Source organism: Oncorhynchus nerka, linkage group LG26, assembly GCF_034236695.1.
Source record: "Oncorhynchus nerka isolate Pitt River linkage group LG26, Oner_Uvic_2.0, whole genome shotgun sequence".
NCBI classification, from domain to species: Eukaryota; Metazoa; Chordata; class Actinopteri; order Salmoniformes; family Salmonidae; genus Oncorhynchus; species Oncorhynchus nerka.
In genome coordinates this window covers 53,003,469-53,022,512 of record NC_088421.1, presented here as the reverse complement: position 1 = coordinate 53,022,512, position 19,044 = coordinate 53,003,469, and the positions used below count along the sequence as shown (strand labels likewise).

Sequence of the window (19,044 nt, the reverse complement as noted above, 5' to 3'; positions counted from 1 at the left end):
ACTATTCACCACCACCATGTCTATATACCTGATCTACCTGTTGAATTAACCATTCACCACCACCATGTCTATATACCTGATCTACCTGTTGAATTAACTACTATTCACCACCACCATGTCTATATACCTGATCTACCTGTTGAATTAACTACTATTCACCACCATGTCTATATACCTGATCTACCTGTTGAATTAACTACTATTCACCACCACCATGTCTATATACCTGATCTACCTGTTGAATTAACTACTATTCACCACCATGTCTATATACCTGATCTACCTGTTGAATTAACTACTATTCACCACCACCATGTCTATATACCTGATCTACCTGTTGAATTAACTACTATTCACCACCACCATGTCTATATACCTGATCTACCTGTTGAATTAACTACTATTCACCACCACCACCATGTCTATATACCTGATCTACCTGTTGAATTAACTACTATTCACCACCATGTCTATATACCTGATCTACCTGTTGAATTAACCTGTTGACTATTCACACCACCATGTCTATATACCTGATCTACCTGTTGAATTAACTACTATTCACCACCATGTCTATATACCTGATCTACCTGTTGAATTAACTACCTATTCACTACACCATGTCTATATACCTGATCTACCTGTTGAATTAACTACTATTCACCACCACCATGTCTATATACCTGATCTACCTGTTGAATTAACTACTATTCACCACCACCATGTCTATATACCTGATCTACCTGTTGAATTAACTACTATTCACCACCACCATGTCTATATACCTGATCTACCTGTTGAATTAACTACTATTCACCACCATGTCTATATACCTGATCTACCTGTTGAATTAACTACTATTCACCACCACCATGTCTATATACCTGATCTACCTGTTGAATTAACTACTATTCACCACCATGTCTATATACCTGATCTACCTGTTGAATTAACTACTATTCACCACCACCACCACCATGTCTATATACCTGATCTACCTGTTGAATTAACTACTATTCACCACCACCATGTCTATATACCTGATCTACCTGTTGAATTAACTACTATTCACCACCACCATGTCTATATACCTGATCTACCTGTTGAATTAACCACTATTCACCACCATGTCTATATACCTGATCTACCTGTTGAATTAACTATTCATTCACCACCACCACCATGTCTATATACCTGATCTACCTGTTGAATTAACTACTATTCACCACCATGTCTATATACCTGATCTACCTGTTGAATTAACTACTATTCACCACCACCACCATGTCTATATACCTGATCTACCTGTTGAATTAACTACTATTCACCACCACCATGTCTATATACCTGATCTACCTGTTGAATTAACTACTATTCACCACCATGTCTATATACCTGATCTACCTGTTGAATTAACTACTATTCACCACCATGTCTATATACCTGATCTACCTGTTGAATTAACTACTATTCACCACCATGTCTATATACCTGATCTACCTGTTGAATTAACTACTATTCACCACCACCATGTCTATATACCTGATCTACCTGTTTAATTAACTACTATTCACCACCATGTCTAACTACTACTATTCACCACCATGTCTATATACCTGATCTACCTGTTGAATTAACTACTATTCACCACCATGTCTATATACCTGATCTACCTGTTGAATTAACTACTATTCACCACCATGTCTATATACCTGATGTTGAATTAACTACTATTCACCACCTGTCTATATACCTGATCTACCTGTTGAATTAACTACTATTCACCACCACCATGTCTATATACCTGATCTACCTGTTGAATTAACTACTATTCACCACCACCATGTCTATATACCTGATCTACCTGTTGAATTAACTACTATTCACCACCATGTCTATATACCTGATCTACCTGTTGAATTAACTACTATTCACCACCACCACCATTAACTACTATCTATATACCTGATCTACCTGTTGAATTAACTACTATTCACCACCATGTCTATATACCTGATCTACCTGTTGAATTAACTACTATTCACCACCACCATGTCTATATACCTGATCTACCTGTTGAATTAACTACTATTCACCACCACCACCATGTCTATATACCTGATCTACCTGTTGAATTAACTACTATTCACCACCATGTCTATATACCTGATCTACCTGTTGAATTAACTACTATTCACCACCACCACCATGTCTATATACCTGATCTACCTGTTGAATTAACTACTATTCACCACCATGTCTATATACCTGATCTACCTGTTGAATTAACTACTATTCACCACCACCATGTCTATATACCTGATCTACCTGTTGAATTAACTACTATTCACCACCACCACCATGTCTATATACCTGATCTACCTGTTGAATTAACTACTATTCACCACCATGTCTATATACCTGATCTACCTGTTGAATTAACTACTATTCACCACCACCATGTCTATATACCTGATCTACCTGTTGAATTAACTACTATTCACCACCACCACCATGTCTATATACCTGATCTACCTGTTGAATTAACTACTATTCACCACCATGTCTATATACCTGATCTACCTGTTGAATTAACTACTATTCACCACCACCACCATGTCTATATACCTGATCTACCTGTTGAATTAACTACTATTCACCACCACCATGTCTATATACCTGATCTACCTGTTGAATTAACTACTATTCACCACCATGTCTATCATCTATACCAGATCTACACAAACATAAAAGTTGTACATGATCATTGTGTGTCTACAGCGTCTTTACCCATAATTACTGAAACTCAGACACACAGGGAGCGGGGCAGTGTATTTGTCCAGTGATGCGTAAGGGAAGCGCTAGCGAGGATAAAGAGATTTCACGGTCTGAATAACGACCAACAGAATCATTGTCCTCAACTCTGACACATTTAGAGCTAGCTACAACATAACTATAACATAACTAGCTACAACATAACACAACACACAGCTAGAGCTAGCTACAACATAACTACAACACACAACTAGAGCTAGCTACAACATAACTATAACACACAACTAGAGCTAGCTACAACATAACTATAACACACAACTAGAGCTAGCTACAACATAACTACAACACACAACTAGAGCTAGCTACAACATAACTACAACACACAACTAGAGCTAGCTACAACATAACTATAACACACAACTAGAGCTAGCTACAACATAACTATAACACACAACTAGAGCTAGCTACAACATAACACACAACTAGAGCTAGCTACAACATAACTATAACACACAACTAGAGCTAGCTACTACATAACTATAACACACAACTAGAGCTAGCTACTACATAACTATAGCACACAACTAGAGCTAGCTACTACATAACTATAACACACAACTAGAGCTAGCTACAACATAACTATAACACACAACTAGAGCTAGCTACTACATAACTATAACACACAACTAGAGCTACCTACTACATAACTATAACACACAACAACTTCAGTGGCTAGCCTTCAGTAGCTAGCCTTCAGTGGCTAGCCTTCAGTAGCTAGGCTTCAGTAGCCAGCCTCTAGTAGCTAGCCTTCAGTGGCTAGCCTTCAGTGGCTAGCCTTCAGTAGCTAGCCAGCTAATCAGCTACTAGCTATTTAGTCATTGTTAGCCACTGTTAGCAGTCTTTAGCTCAGACACCAGCCGCTTTAGCCGGATAGTCCAGATAATATCTGCCAGTCTGCACAGCGTGATATCAGCCCTGAGCCTATCGGACTGCTTTCTTTCTCTCCACTACATCACCGGATTCCTGCCGAAGGCTCTGGACCATTACACTGGATCATCGCAGCTAGCTAGCTGCTACCGAGTGGCTATCGTGGCTAACGCCCTTGTCCAGAAGCAAGCACCAGTTAGCCTCGAGCTAGGCCCATTCCCCGGCTAGCAAACGAAGTACACCAACTACACTACCTCTCTTGTCAACTGGCCTGGACCCTTTGTCCACACGGAGCCCCGCCCTCCATCACAACTGGCCTGGACCCTTTGTCCACACGGGCCCCGCCCCTCCATCACAACTGGCCTGGACCCTTTTTTCCACACGGAGCCCCGCCCTCCATCACAACTGGCCTGGACCCTTTGTCCACACGGAGCCCCGCCCCTCCATCACAACTGGCCTGGACCCTTTGTCCACACGGAGCCCCGCCCCTCCATCACAACTGGCCTGGACCCTTTGTCCACACGGAGCCCCGCCCCTCCATCACAACTGGCCTGGACCCTTTGTCCACACGGAGCCCCGCCCATCCATCACAACTGGCCTGGACCCTTTGTCCACACGGAGCCCCACCCATCCATCACAACTGGCCTGGACCCTTTTTCCACACGGAGCCCCGCCCCTCCATCACAACTGGCCTGGACCCTTTGTCCACACGGAGCCCCGCCCCTCCATCACAACTGGCCTGGACCCTTTGCCCCGCCCCGCCCCTCCATCACAACTGGCCTGGACCCTTTGTCCACACGGAGCCCCCTTTGCCCTCCATCACAACTGGCCTGGACCCTTTGTCCACACGGAGCCCCCCTCCATCACAACTGGCCCCCTTTGTCCATCCACAACTGGCCTGGACCCTTTGTCCACACGGAGCCCCGCCCCTCCATCACAACTGGCCTGGACCCTTTGTCCACATCACAACTGGCCTGGACCCTTTGCCCCCCGCCCTCCATCACAACTGGCCTGGACCCTTTGTCCAGGCCAGTCTTTGTGAACAAACAGAACACCGACCATCTCGAATCCCACCGTACCTTCTCCGCTCGCAATCTGGTTTCCGAGCTGGTCACGGGTGCCGCCCCTCAGCCACGCGCAAGGACCTAAACGATATCATAACCGCCATCGATAAAAAGACAGTACTGTGCAGCCGTATTCATCGACCTCGCCAAGGCTTTCGACTCTGTCAATCACCACATTCTTATCGGCAGACTCAATAGCCTCGACACAGGTAGTAGAGGTACACAGTCCATCATCTCTCTCACACACAGATCTGTCAACCCACCCACCCAGCCTCTGGCTCATGTCTGTCTCAGTCAGGCCAAGCAGCCCCTCTCTCTCACACACGGACCCAGCCAACCCACCCAGCCTCTGGCTCATGTCTGTCTCAGTCAGGCCAAGCAGCCCCTCTCTCTCACACACGGACCCAGCCAACCCACCCAGCCTCTGGCTCATGTCTGTCTCAGTCAGGCCAAGCAGCCCCTCTCTGGAGAACCAACCCACACACCTCTAAACAGAGCCTGCAACAATAGCCTACTGAGCTCAGAGCAACAGGATGGGTGTGTGAAGTAGGGCTGATGAATGAGGAAAGAGGAGGGAATTCAACTTTGAGTCTATAAGAAGAAACTGGCTGAAGGAGAGCAGAGCGAGAGGTGGAGAGGGAGTGAGCGAGGGCGAGCGAGCGAGGTGGAGAGAGGGCGAGCGAGCGAGGTGGAGAGAGAGAGAGAGCGAGCGAGGTGGAGAGAGAGAGAGAGCGAGCGAGGTGGAGAGAGAGAGAGAGCGAGCGAGGTGGAGAGAGAGAGAGAGCGAGCGAGGTGGAGAGAGAGAAGCGAGGTGGAGAGAGAGAGAGAGAGCGAGGTGGAGGTGGAGAGAGAGAGAGCGAGCGAGGTGGAGAGAGAGAGAGCGAGCGAGGTGGGAGAGAGAGAGAGCGAGCGAGGTGGAGAGAGAGAGAGAGAGCGAGAGGAGCGAGGTGGAGAGAGAGCGAGCGAGGTGGAGAGAGAGAGAGAGCGAGCGAGGTGGAGAGAGAGAGAGAGCGAGCGAGGTGGAGAGAGAGAGAGAGCGAGCGAGGTGGAGAGAGAGAGCGAGCGAGGGTGGAGAGAGAGAGCGAGCGAGGTAGAGAGAGAGAGCGAGCGAGGTAGAGAGAGCAAGCGAGCGAGGTGGAGAGAGCAAGCGAGCGAGGTAGAGAGAGCAAGCGAGCGAGGTGGAGAGAGCAAGCGAGCGAGGTGGAGAGAGCAAGCGAGCGAGAGAGTTGGAGAGAGAGCGAGCGAGAGAGGTGGAGAGAGAGAAAAGGGAGAGAGGTGGAGAGGGAGAGAGGGGAGAAAGGGAGAGAGATGGAGAGAAAAGGGAGAGAGAGGTGGAGAGAAGGGTGGAGAGGGAGAGAAAGGGAGAGAAGGGTGGAGAGGGAGAGAGGTGGAGAGAAGGGTGGAGAGGGAGAGAAAAGGGAGAGAGGTGGAGAGGGAGAGGTGGAGAGAAGGGTGGAGAGGGAGAGAAAAGGGAGAGAGGTAGAGAGGGAGAGAGGTGGAGAGAAGGGTGGAGAGGGAGAGAAAAGGGAGAGAGGTGGAGGGAGAGAGGTGGAGAGAAGGGTGGAGAGGGAGAGAAAAGAGAGAGAGGTGGAGAGAAGGGTGGAGAGGGAGAGGCTGATTTAAAGCTCTCTTTTGAGTCCACGATGCCCCATTAGAATGCTAATGAGAGGAGAGAGAGAGAAAAAGAGAGGGAGAGAAGTAGAAACAGAGAGACGGAGAAAGAGACAGAGGGAGGAGTATTAGAGGATGAATGGGCGTATCTGTCTCTACAGCTGGGTTCCATCAGACACACAGAGAGAACTCCACGTTCTACAAGAGAACACAGAACACATTCTAGCACTCCGAAAGAGAACACAGAACACATTCCTGCACTCCAAAAGAGAACACAGAACACATTCTAGCACTCCGAAAGAGAACACAGAACACATTCCTAGCACTCCAAAAGAGAACACAGAACACATTCTAGCACAGAACCCAGACCTACAGAACAGGAAGACAGATTCTAGATAAGGAATCTGGATTAGAGTATGGAGAATCTGGATGGAGACACAGCCCCAGGAGGAATCTGGATTAGAGTATGGGGCCCCAGGAGGAATCTGGATTAGAGTATGGGGACGCAGCCCCAGGAGGAATCTGGATTAGAGTATGGGGACACAGCCCCAGGAGGAATCTGGATTAGAGTATGGGGACACAGCCCCAGGAGGAATCTGGATTAGAGTATGGGGACACAGCCCCAGGAGGAATCTGGATTAGAGTATGGGGGAGGAATCTGGAGTTAGAGTATATGGGGACAGCCCCAGGAGGAATCTGGTTTAGCCCCAGGAGGAATCTGGATTAGAGTATGGGGACGCAGCCCCAGGAGGAATCTGGATTAGAGTATGGGGACGCAGCCCCAGGAGGAATCTGGATTAGAGTATGGGGACGCAGCCCCAGAACAAGGTCCACTAGAGGAGGTGAAAGACCCTGCCGTCCGTAGAGTAAATATTTGCCTGATGACAGAGTATTGATAACAAACAGACGGACATAGTAGCCCAGTCCTGGTTCTAACAGATAGATCCTGGTCCAGCCCAGTCCTGGTTCTAACAGATAGATCCTGGTCCAGCCCAGTCCTGGTTCTAACAGATAGATCCTGGTCCAGCCCAGTCCTGGTTCTAACAGATAGATCCTGGTCCAGCCCAGTCCTGGTTCTAACAGATAGATCCTGGTCCAGCCCAGTCCTGGTTCTAACAGATAGATCCTGGTCCAGCCCAGTCCTGGTTCTAACAGATAGAGCCCAGTCCTGGTTCTAACAGATAGATCCCAGTCCTGGTTCTAACAGATAGATCCTGGTCCAGCCCAGTCCTGGTTCTAACAGATAGATCCTGGTCCAGCCCAGTCCTGGTTCTAACAGATAGATCCTGGGTCTAACAGATAGATCCTGGTCCAGCCCAGTCCTGGGTCTAACAGATAGATCCTGGTCCAGCCCAGTCCTGGTTCAGATAACAGATAGATCCAGTGGCCCAGCCCAGTCCTGGTTCTAACAGATAGATCCTGGTCCAGCCCAGTCCTGGTTCTAACAGATAGATCCTGGTCCAGCCCAGTCCTGGGTCTAACAGATAGATCCTGGTCCAGCCCAGTCCTGGTTCTAACAGATAGACCCTGGTCCAGCCCAGTCCTGGTTCTAACAGATAGACCCTGGTCCAGATAGATCCTGGTCCCAGTCCTGGGTCTAACAGATAGATCCTGGTCCAGCCCAGTCCTGGTTCTAACAGATCCTGGGTCTAGATCCTGGTCCAGCCCAGTCCTGGGTCTAACACAGTATCCAGCCCAGTTCTCTGGCAAATGCCAAACGTCCTGCACGGTGTTGGGCTGTAAGCACAACCCCCACCTGTGGACGTCGGGCCCTCATACCACCCTCATGGAGTCTGTTTCTGACCGTTTGAGCAGACACATGCACATTTGTGGCCTGCTGGAGGTCATTTTGCAGGGCTCTGGCAGTGCTCCTCCTGCTCCTCCTTGCACAAAGGCGGAAGTAGCGGTCCTACTGCTGGGTTGTTGCCCTCCTACGGCCTCCTCCACGTCTCCTGATGTACTGGCCTGTCTCCTGGTAGCGCCTCCATGCTCTGGACACTACGCTGACAGACACAGCAAACCTTCTTGCCACAGCTCGCATTGATGTGCCATCCTGGATGAGCTGCACTACCTGAGCCACTTGTGTGGGTTGTAGACTCCGTCTCATGCTACCACTAGAGTGAAAGCACCGCCAGCATTCAAAAGTGACCAAAACATCAGCCAGGAAGCATAGGAACTGAGAAGTGGTCTGTGGTCACCACCTGCAGAACCACTCCTTTATTGGGGGTGTCTTGCTAATTGCCTATAATTTCCACCTGTTGTCTATTCCATTTGCACAACAGCATGTGAAATGTATTGCCATTCAGTGTTGCTTCCTAAGTGGACAGTTTGATTTCACAGAAGTGTGATTGACTTGGAGTTACATTGTGTTGTTTAAGTGTTGTTTAAGTGTTGTTTAAGTGTTGTTTAAGTGTTGTTTAAGTGTTGTTTAAGTGTTGTTTAAGTGTTGTTTAAGTGTTGTTTAAGTGTTGTTTAAGTGTTGTTTAAGTGTTGTTTAAGTGTTGTTTAAGTGTTGTTTAAGTGTTGTTTAAGTGTTGTTTAAGTTTCCCTTTATTTCTTTGAGCAGTGTGTATTACAGCCTTATTCTAAAATGGATTAAATCGTCTACATCAATCTAATGATCTATGACATCACAATACCCCGTAATGACATCACAATACCCCGTAATGACATCACAATACCCCATAATGACATCCCAATACCCCGTAATGACATCACAATACCCCATAATGACATCCCAATACCCCGTAATGACATCACAATACCCCGTAATGACATCACAATACCCCGTAATGACATCACAATACCCCGTAATGACATCCCAATACCCCGTAATGACATCACAATACCCCGTAATGACATCACAATACCCCGTAATGACATCACAATACCCCGTAATGACATCACAATACCCCGTAATGACATCACAATACCCCGTAATGACATCCCAATACCCCGTAATGACATCACAATACCCCGTAATGACATCACAATACCCCGTAATGACATCACAATACCCCGTAATGACATCACAATACCCCGTAATGACATCACAATACCCCGTAATGACATCACAATACCCCGTAATGACATCCCAATACCCCGTAATGACATCCCAATACCCCGTAATGACATCACAATACCCCGTAATGACATCCCAATACCCCGTAATGACATCACAATACCCCATAATGACATCACAATACCCCGTAATGACATCCCAATACCCCGTAATGACATCCCAATACCCCGTAATGACATCCCAATACCCCGTAATGACATCACAATACCCCGTAATGACATCACAATACCCCGTAATGACATCACAATACCCCGTAATGACATCCCAATACCCCGTAATGACATCACAATACCCCGTAATGACATCACAATACCCCGTAATGACATCCCAATACCCCGTAATGACATCCCAATACCCCGTAATGACATCACAATACCCCGTAATGACATCACAATACCCCGTAATGACATCACAATACCCCGTAATGACATCCCAATACCCCGTAATGACATCACAATACCCCGTAATGACATCACAATACCCCGTAATGACATCACAATACCCCGTAATGACATCACAATACCCCATAATGACATCACAATACCCCGTAATGACATCACAATACCCCGTAATGACATCACAATACCCCGTAATGACATCACAATACCCCGTAATGACATCACAATACCCCATAATGACATCCCAATACCCCGTAATGACATCCCAATACCCCGTAATGACATCACAATACCCCGTAATGACATCACAATACCCCGTAATGACATCACAATACCCCGTAATGACATCACAATACCCGTAATGACATCACAATACCCCATAATGACATCACAATACCCCGTAATGACATCACAATACCCCGTAATGACATCACAATACCCGTAATGACATCACAATACCCGTAATGACATCACAATACCCCGTAATGACATCACAATACCCCGTAATGACATCACAATACCCCGTAATGACATCACAATACCCCATAATGACATCACAATACCCCGTAATGACATCACAATACCCCGTAATGACATCACAATACCCCATAATGACATCCCAATACCCCATAATGACATCCCAATACCCCATAATGACATCCCAATACCCCATAATGACATCCCAATACCCCGTAATGACATCACAATACCCCGTAATGACATCACAATACCCCGTAATGACATCACAATACCCCGTAATGACGTCACAATACCCCGTAATGACATCACAATACCCCGTAATGACATCCCAATACCCCATAATGACATCACAATACCCCGTAATGACATCACAATACCCCATAATGACATCACAATACCCCGTAATGACATCCCAATACCCCGTAATGACATCCCAATACCCCGTAATGACATCCCAATACCCCAGTAATGACATCCCAATACCCCGTAATGACATCACAATACCCCATAATGACATCCCAATACCCCGTAATGACATCCCAATACCCCGTAATGACATCACAATACCCCATAATGACATCCCAATACCCCCCGTAATGACATCAGTAATGACATCACAATACCCCATAATGACATCACAATACCCCGTAATGACATCACAATACCCCGTAATGACATCACAATACCCTATAATGACATCACAATACCCCATAATGACATCACAATACCCTATAATGACATCAATACCCCATAATGACATCCCCCCCGTAATGACATCACAATACCCCATAATGACATCCCAATACCCTATAATGACATCACACTACCCCATAGTGACATCACACTACCCTATAATGACATCCCAATACCCCATAATGACATCACAATACCCCATAATGACATCACAATACCCCATAATGACATCAGAATACCGAGTAATGACATCACAATGCCCCGTAATGACATCTGTCATTGCCAATATAACAAAGTATTGAGATAAACTTTTGACATTGACCAAATACTTATTTTCCACCATAATTTGCAAATAAATTCATTAAAAATCCTACAATGTGATTTTCTGGACATTTTCCAATACCCCGTCTGTCATAGTTGAAGTGAACCTAATGATGAACATTACAGGCCTCTCTCATCTTTTTTAATGAGAACTTGCACAATTGGTGGCTGACTAAATCACTTTTGCCCCACTGTATATGATTCTCCATTCAGTAACAGGACAACAGTCCCCCCCCCTCCCCCCTCCCTCCCATCCTCTACCCCTCCTCTCAGCTGTGCCTGGTACTACCAACCAGTCTATCACAGCAAGCTGAAAGACATCACAATACACACACACACACACACACACACACACACACAACACAGAGATCTAGAACTGAATTAATGGAACATGATGACATGACAGCACCAGACTGAAGGACTGACCAACTAGGATCTCTACAATAAAAAAATCTCTAGATGACTGACGGAAAGAATTTCCTTCTCCCACATAATGACATACCTCAACTCCTCAGACAGAGACAGAGAGAGAGAGAGACAGAATGAGAGAGAGAGAGACAGAATGAGAGAGAGAGAGAGACAGAATGAGAGAGAGAGAGAGACAGAATGAGAGAGAGAGACAGAATGAGAGAGAGAGAGAGACAGAATGAGAGAGAGAGACCAGAATGAGAGAGAGAGAGAGACAGAATGAGAGAGAGAGAGAGAGACAGAATGAGAAGAGAGAGAGACAGAATGAGAGAGAGAGACAGAATGAGAGAGAGAGAGACAGAATGAGAGAGAGAGAGACAGAATGAGATCCAGAGAGAGAGACAGAATGAGAGAGAGAGAGAGACAGAATGAGAGAGAGAGACAGAATGACAGAGAGAGAGACAGAATGAGAGAGAGACAGAATGAGAGAGAGAGAGAATGACAGAAGAGAGAGAGAGAGAGAGAATACAGAATGACATCCCACAGAAGATGATTCAGAGATTCAGAGAGAGAGAGAACAGAGAGACAGACAGAATGAGAGACAGAGAGACACAGAGAGAGACAGAGCCAGAGTACTACCAGAGAGAGACAGAGAGAGAGCAGAGAGAGACAGAGAGAGAGACAGAGACAGAGACAGAGACAGAGAGAGAGAGAGAGAGAGAAGAGAGACAGAGACAGAGACAGAGAGAGAGACCTAGAGAGACAGAGACAGAGAGATGAGAGAGACAGATGAGAGAGAGAGAGACAGAGACAGAGAGAGAGAGAAAGGAGCAATGCAGGGCTGGTAAAGGATACATCTTGATGGCTCCAGACTTGACCCGATGGCCAATGAGCTGCAGCTGGGGGTCAAAGGCCAAAGCACAGGGCTGGTGACATCCCATGTTCCAGACAGAAACAGAGACCCCGTTACTCAGAGGAAGACAGGAACGAGGACAGAGAGGGTTACTCAGAGAAGACAGAACAAGGACAGAGAGGGGTTACTCAGAGGAAGACAGGAATGAGGACAGAGAGGGGTTACTCAGAAGACAGGAACAGAGAGGAGGACAGAGAGGGGTTACTCAGAGAAGACAGAACAGACAGACATCCCAGAGGAGAGACATCCCAGGAATGAGGACAGAGAGGGTTACTCAGAGGAAGACAGAACAGAGAGAGATAGAGAGGGGTTACAGGAAGACAGGAACAGAGAGAGAGACAGAATGAGGAAGACAGAACAGAGAGAGAGAGAGGGGTTACTAGAAAGACAGGAACAGAGAGGAAGACAGGAACAGAGGACAGAGAGGGGTTACTCAGAGGAAGACAGGAACAGAGACAGAGAGGGGTGAGGAAGACAGGAGAAGGGGTTACTTGCACAGAATGACAGAGAGGGGTTACTCAGAGAAGACAGAATGAGATTACTCAGAGGAGAGAACAGAATGAGGACAGAGAGGGGTTACCTCCCTCCTCTACAGAAGAGGGGGTTACTCAGAGAGAGGAACAGAGAGAGGGTTACTCAGAGGAAGACAGAGAGACAGAGAGAGACAGGAATGAGAGAGACAGAGACACTCAGAGGAAGACAGGAACAGAGAGACAGAGAGGGGTTACTCAGAGGAAGAAGAACAGAGAGGACAGAGAGAGGAAGACAGGAACAGAGAGGAGGACAGAGAGGGGTTACTCAGAGGAAGACAGGAACAGAGGACAGAGAGGGGTTACTCAGAGGAAGACAGGAACAGAGGACAGAGAGGGGTTACTCAGAGGAGAGACAGGAACAGAGAGAGACAGAGAGGGGTTACTCAGAGGAAGACAGGAACAGAGGAGAGAGACTCAGAGGAAGACAGGAACAGAGGACAGAGGGGTTACTCAGAGGAAGACAGAACAGAGAGAGGGGTTACAGAGGAAGACAGAACGAGAGACAGAGAGGGAGACAGAGGAAGACAGAACGAGAGGACAGAGAGGAAGACAGGAACAGAGACAGAGAGAGACTCAGACAGAACAGAGACAGAGAGGGGTTAGAGAGGAAGACAGAATGAGAGGGCTGGTAGAGAAGAGACAGACTGAGAGGAGACAGAACAGAGGACAGAGAGGGTTACTCTCCAGAAGACAGAATGAGGACAGAGAGGGGTTACTCAGAGGAAGACTGAACAGAGACAGAGAGGGGTTACTCAGAAGACAGGAACAGAGGACAGAGAGGGTTACAGAGGAAGACAGAACGGAGGGACAGAGAGGGAACAGAGAAGACAGGAACAGAGGACAGAGAGGGGTTACTCAGAGGAAGACAGGAACAGAGACAGAGAGGGGTTACTCAGAGGAAGACAGGAACAGAGGACAGAGAGGGGTTACTCAGAGGAAGACAGGAACAGAGAGGAGAGAAGACAGAGAGGGGTTACTCAGAGGAAGACAGGAACGGAGGACAGAGAGGGGTTACTCAGAGGAAGACAGGAACGAGGACAGAGAGGGGTTACTCAGAGGAAGACAGGAACAGAGGACAGAGAGGGGTTACTCAGAGGAAGACAGGAACAGAGAGGACAGAGAGGGGTTACTCAGAGGAAGACAGGAACAGAGACAGAGAGGGGTTACTCAGAGGAAGACAGGAACAGGACAGAGAGGGGTTACTCAGAGGAAGACAGGAACAGAGGACAGAGAGGGGTTACTCAGAGAAGACAGGAACAGAGGACAGAGAGGGGTTACTCAGAGGAAGACAGGAACAGAGGACAGAGAGAGGGGAGTCAGAGGGGGTTACAAGCACAGGGCTACTCAGAGGAAGACAGGAACAGAGAGGAGGAAGACAGAGAGGGGTTACTCAGAGGAAGACAGGAACAGAGGACAGAGAGGGGTTACTCAGAGGAAGACAGGAAGACAGAACAGAGAAGACAGGAGGGACAGAGAGGGGTTACTCAGAGGAAGACAGGAACAGAGAGGGGTTAGGACAGAGAGGGGAAGACAGGAACAGGGACAGAGAGGGGTTACTCAGAGAAGACAGAACAGAGGACAGAGAGGGGTTACTCAGAGGAAGACAGGAACAGAGGACAGAGAGGGGTTACTCAGAGGAAGACAGGAACAGGACAGAGAGGGGTTACTCAGAGGAAGACAGGAACAGAGGACAGAGAGGGGTTACTCAGAGGAAGACAGGAACAGAGGACAGAGAGGGGTTACTCAGAGGAAGACAGGAACAGAGGACAGAGAGGGTTACTCAGAGGAAGACAGGAACAGAGAGGAGGGACAGAGAGGGGTTACTCAGAGGAAGACAGGAACAGAGACAGAGGGGTTACTCAGAGGAAGACAGGAACAGAGGACAGAGAGGGGTTACTCAGAGGAAGACAGGAACAGAGGACAGAGAGGGGTTACTCAGAGGAAGACAGGAACAGAGGACAGAGAGGGGTTACTCAGAGGAAGACAGGAACAGGGAGGAGAGAGAGGGGTTACTCAGAGGAAGACAGGAACAGAGGACAGAGAGGGGTTACTCAGAGGAAGACAGGAACAGAGGACAGAGAGGGGTTACTCAGAGGAAGACAGGAACAGAGAGGAGGACAGAGAGGGGTTACTCAGAGGAAGACAGGAACAGAGAGGAGGACAGAGAGGGGTTACTCAGAGGAAGACAGGAACAGAGGACAGAGAGGGGTTACTCAGAGGAAGACAGGAACAGAGAGGAGGACAGAGAGGGGTTACTCAGAGGAAGACAGGAACAGAGAGGACAGAGAGAGGGGTTACTCAGAGGAAGACAGGAACAGAGGACAGAGAGGGTTACTCAGAGGAAGACAGGAACAGAGAGGACAGAGAGGGGTTACTCAGAGGAAGACAGGAACGGAGGAGAGAGGGGGTTACTCAGAGGAAGACAGGAACAGGGACAGAGAGGGGTTACTCAGAGGAAGACAGGAACAGAGGGGAGGGGTTACTCAGAGGAAGACAGGAACAGAGGACAGAGAGGGGTTACTCAGAGGAAGACAGGAACGGAGGACAGAGAGGGGTTACTCAGAGGAAGACAGGAACGGAGAGGAGGACAGAGAGGGGTTACTCAGAGGAAGACAGGAACAGAGGACAGAGAGGGGTTACTCAGAGGAAGACAGGAAGAGAGGGGTTACAGAGGACAGAGAGGGGTTACTCAGAGGAAGACAGGAACAGAGGACAGAGAGGGGTTACTCAGAGGAAGACAGGAACAGAGGACAGAGAGGGGTTACTCAGAGGAAGACAGGAACAGAGAGGAGGACAGAGAGGGGTTACTCAGAGGAAGACAGGAACAGAGGACAGAGAGGGGTTACTCAGAGGAAGACAGGAACAGAGGACAGAGAGGGGTTACTCAGAGGAAGACAGGAACAGAGGACAGAGAGGGGTTACTCAGAGGAAGACAGGAACGGAGGACAGAGAGGGGTTACTCAGAGGAAGACAGGAACAGAGAGGAGGACAGAGAGGGGTTACTCAGAGGAAGACAGGAACAGAGAGGACAGAGAGGGGTTACTCAGAGGAAGACAGGAACAGAGGACAGGAACAGAGAGGGGTTACTCAGAGGAAGACAGGAACAGACAGAGAGGGGTTACTCAGAGGAGACAGAACAGAGGACAGAGGGGGTTACTCAGAGGAAGACAGGAACAGAGGTACAGAGAGGAACAGGGACAGAGTTACTCAGAGGAGGAACAGAGGAGGACAGAGGGGTTACTCAGAGGAAGACAGGAACAGAGAGGACAGAGGGTTACTCAGAGGAAGACAGGAACAGAGGACAGAGAGGGGTTACTCAGAGGAAGACAGGAACAGAGAGGAGGACAGAGGTTACTCAGAGGAAGACAGGAACAGGACAGAGAGGGGTTAGGGAAGACAGAGAGGACAGAGAGGGGTTACTCAGAGGAAGACAGAGGACAGAGGGGGTTACTCAGAGGAAGACAGGAACAGAGGACAGAGAGAGGGGTTACTCAGAGGGGACAGAGGAAGACAGGAGAGAGGACAGAGGGACAGGAGGGGTTACCAGAGGAGGACAGAGGTACCAGAGGAGGAACAGGAGGCAGAGGGGTACAGAGGAAGACAGGAACAGAGGACAGAGAGAGGAAGACAGGACAGAGGGGGTTACCAGAGGAAGACAGGAGGACAGAGGGGGTTACCAGAGGAGGACAGAGGTACCAGAGGAGAGACAGAGGGTTACCAGAGGAGGACAGAGGACAGAGAGGGGTTACTCAGACAGAGGAGGACAGAGGGGGTACTCAGAGGAGGACAGAGGCACCAGAGGAGGACAGAGGCACCAGAGGAGGACAGAGGTACAGAGGAGGGGACAGAGGAGGACAGAGGGAGGGGGTACCAGAGGAGGAGAGGAGGACAGAGGTACCAGAGGACAGAGAGGGAGGACAGAGGAGGGAGGAGGACAGAGGAAGACAGAGAAGGACAGAGGACAGAGGTACCAGAGGAGGACAGAGGTACCAGAGGAGGACAGAGGTACCAGAGGAGGACAGAGGAGGAAGACAGGACAGAGGAGGAAGACAGAGGGACAGAGAGGGGTACCAGAGGAGGACAGGGTACAGAGGAGGAGAGGGGTACAGAGGAAGACAGGAACAGAGGACAGAGGAGGACAGAGGAAGACAGGAACAGAGGACAGAGAGGGGTTACCAGAGGAGGAAGAGGTACCAGAGGAGGACAGAGGAGGACAGAGAGGGGTTACCAGAGGAGGAACAGACAGAGGAAGACAGGAACAGAGGAGGACAGGGGTACCAGAGGAGGACAGACAGGACAGAGAGGGGTACCAGAGGAGGACAGAGGAGGAGGACAGAGGCACCAGAGGAAGACAGAGGTACCAGAGGAGGACAGAGGGACAGAGGTACCAGAGGAAGACAGAGGTACCAGAGGAGGACAGAGGTACCAGAGGAGGACAGAGGTACCAGAGGAGACAGGGTACAGAGGAGGACAGGGTACCAGAGGAGGACAGAGGAGGAGGAGGAGGACAGAGGTACCAGAGGAGGACAGAGGGACAGAGGAGGGACAGAGGAGGGAGGACAGAGGAGGACAGAGGTACCAGAGGAGGACAGAGGTACCAGAGGAGGACAGAGGTACCAGAGGAGGACAGAGGTACCAGAGGAGGACAGAGGTACCAGAGGAGGACAGAGGTACCAGAGGAAGACAGAGGTACCAGAGGAGGACAGGGGTACCAGAGGAGGACAGCGGTACCAGAGGAGGACAGCGGTACCAGAGGAGGACAGAGGTACCAGCGGAGGACAGAGGAGGACAGAGGTACCAGAGGAGGACAGAGGAGGACAGAGGTACCAGAGGAGGACAGAGGTACCAGAGGAGGACAGAGGTACCAGAGGAGGACAGAGGTACCAGAGGAGGACAGGGGTACCAGAGGAGGACAGAGGTACCAGAGGAGGACAGAGGTACCAGAGGAGGACAGGGGTACCAGAGGAGGACAGAGGAGGACAGGGGTACCAGAGGAGGACAGAGGAGGACAGGGGTACCAGAGGAGGACAGAGGTACCAGAGGAGGACAGAGGTACCAGAGGAGGACAGAGGTACCAGAGGAGGACAGAGGTACCAGAGGAGGACAGGGGTACCAGAGGAGGACAGAGGTACCAGAGGAGGACAGAGGTACCAGAGGAGGACAGAGGAGGACAGAGGTACCAGAGGAGGACAGAGGAGGACAGAGGTACCAGAGGAGGACAGAGGCACCAGAGGAGGACAGAGGTACCAGAGGAGGACAGAGGTACCAGAGGAGGACAGAGGTACCAGAGGAGGACAGAGGTACCAGAGGAGGACAGGGGTACCAGAGGAGGACAGAGGTACCAGAGGAGGACAGAGGAGGACAGAGGTACCAGAGGAGGACAGAGGTACCAGAGGAGGACAGAGGTACCAGAGGAGGACAGAGGTACCAGGGAGGACAGAGGTACCAGAGGAGGACAGAGGTACAGAGGAGGACAGAGGTACCAGGAGGAGAGGAGGACAGAGGTACCAGAGGAGGACAGAGGGGACAGAGAGAGGAGGACAGAGGTACCAGAGGAGGACAGAGGTACCAGAGGAGGAAACAGAGGTACCAGAGGAGGACAGAGACAGAGGTACCAGAGGAGACAGAGGTACCAGAGGAGGACAGAGAGAGGACAGAGGTACCACCAGAGGAGGACAGAGGAGGACAGAGGTACCAGAGGAGGACAGAGGTACCAGGGAGGACAGAGGTACCAGAGGAGGACAGAGGTACCAGAGGAGGACAGAGGTACCAGAGGAGAGGACAGAGGTACCAGAGGAGGACAGAGGTACAGAGGAGGACAGAGGTACCAGAGGAGGAC

At 49.1% G+C, this 19,044-nt stretch overlaps 1 protein-coding gene across 1 annotated transcript in view; it reads right to left on the bottom strand.

Annotated features, from left to right (window-relative positions):
• LOC135564921 (lethal(2) giant larvae protein homolog 1-like) overlaps positions 1-12,700 on the bottom strand; it is a 107,776-nt gene extending 95,076 nt beyond the window's left edge. The window contains exon 1 of the mRNA XM_065011005.1: positions 12,615-12,700. Within this exon, the coding sequence (XP_064867077.1) occupies positions 12,615-12,700 (86 nt within the window). The remainder of the gene's footprint in view (positions 1-12,614) is intronic.
• Positions 12,701-19,044: the final 6,344 nt, after the last annotated feature.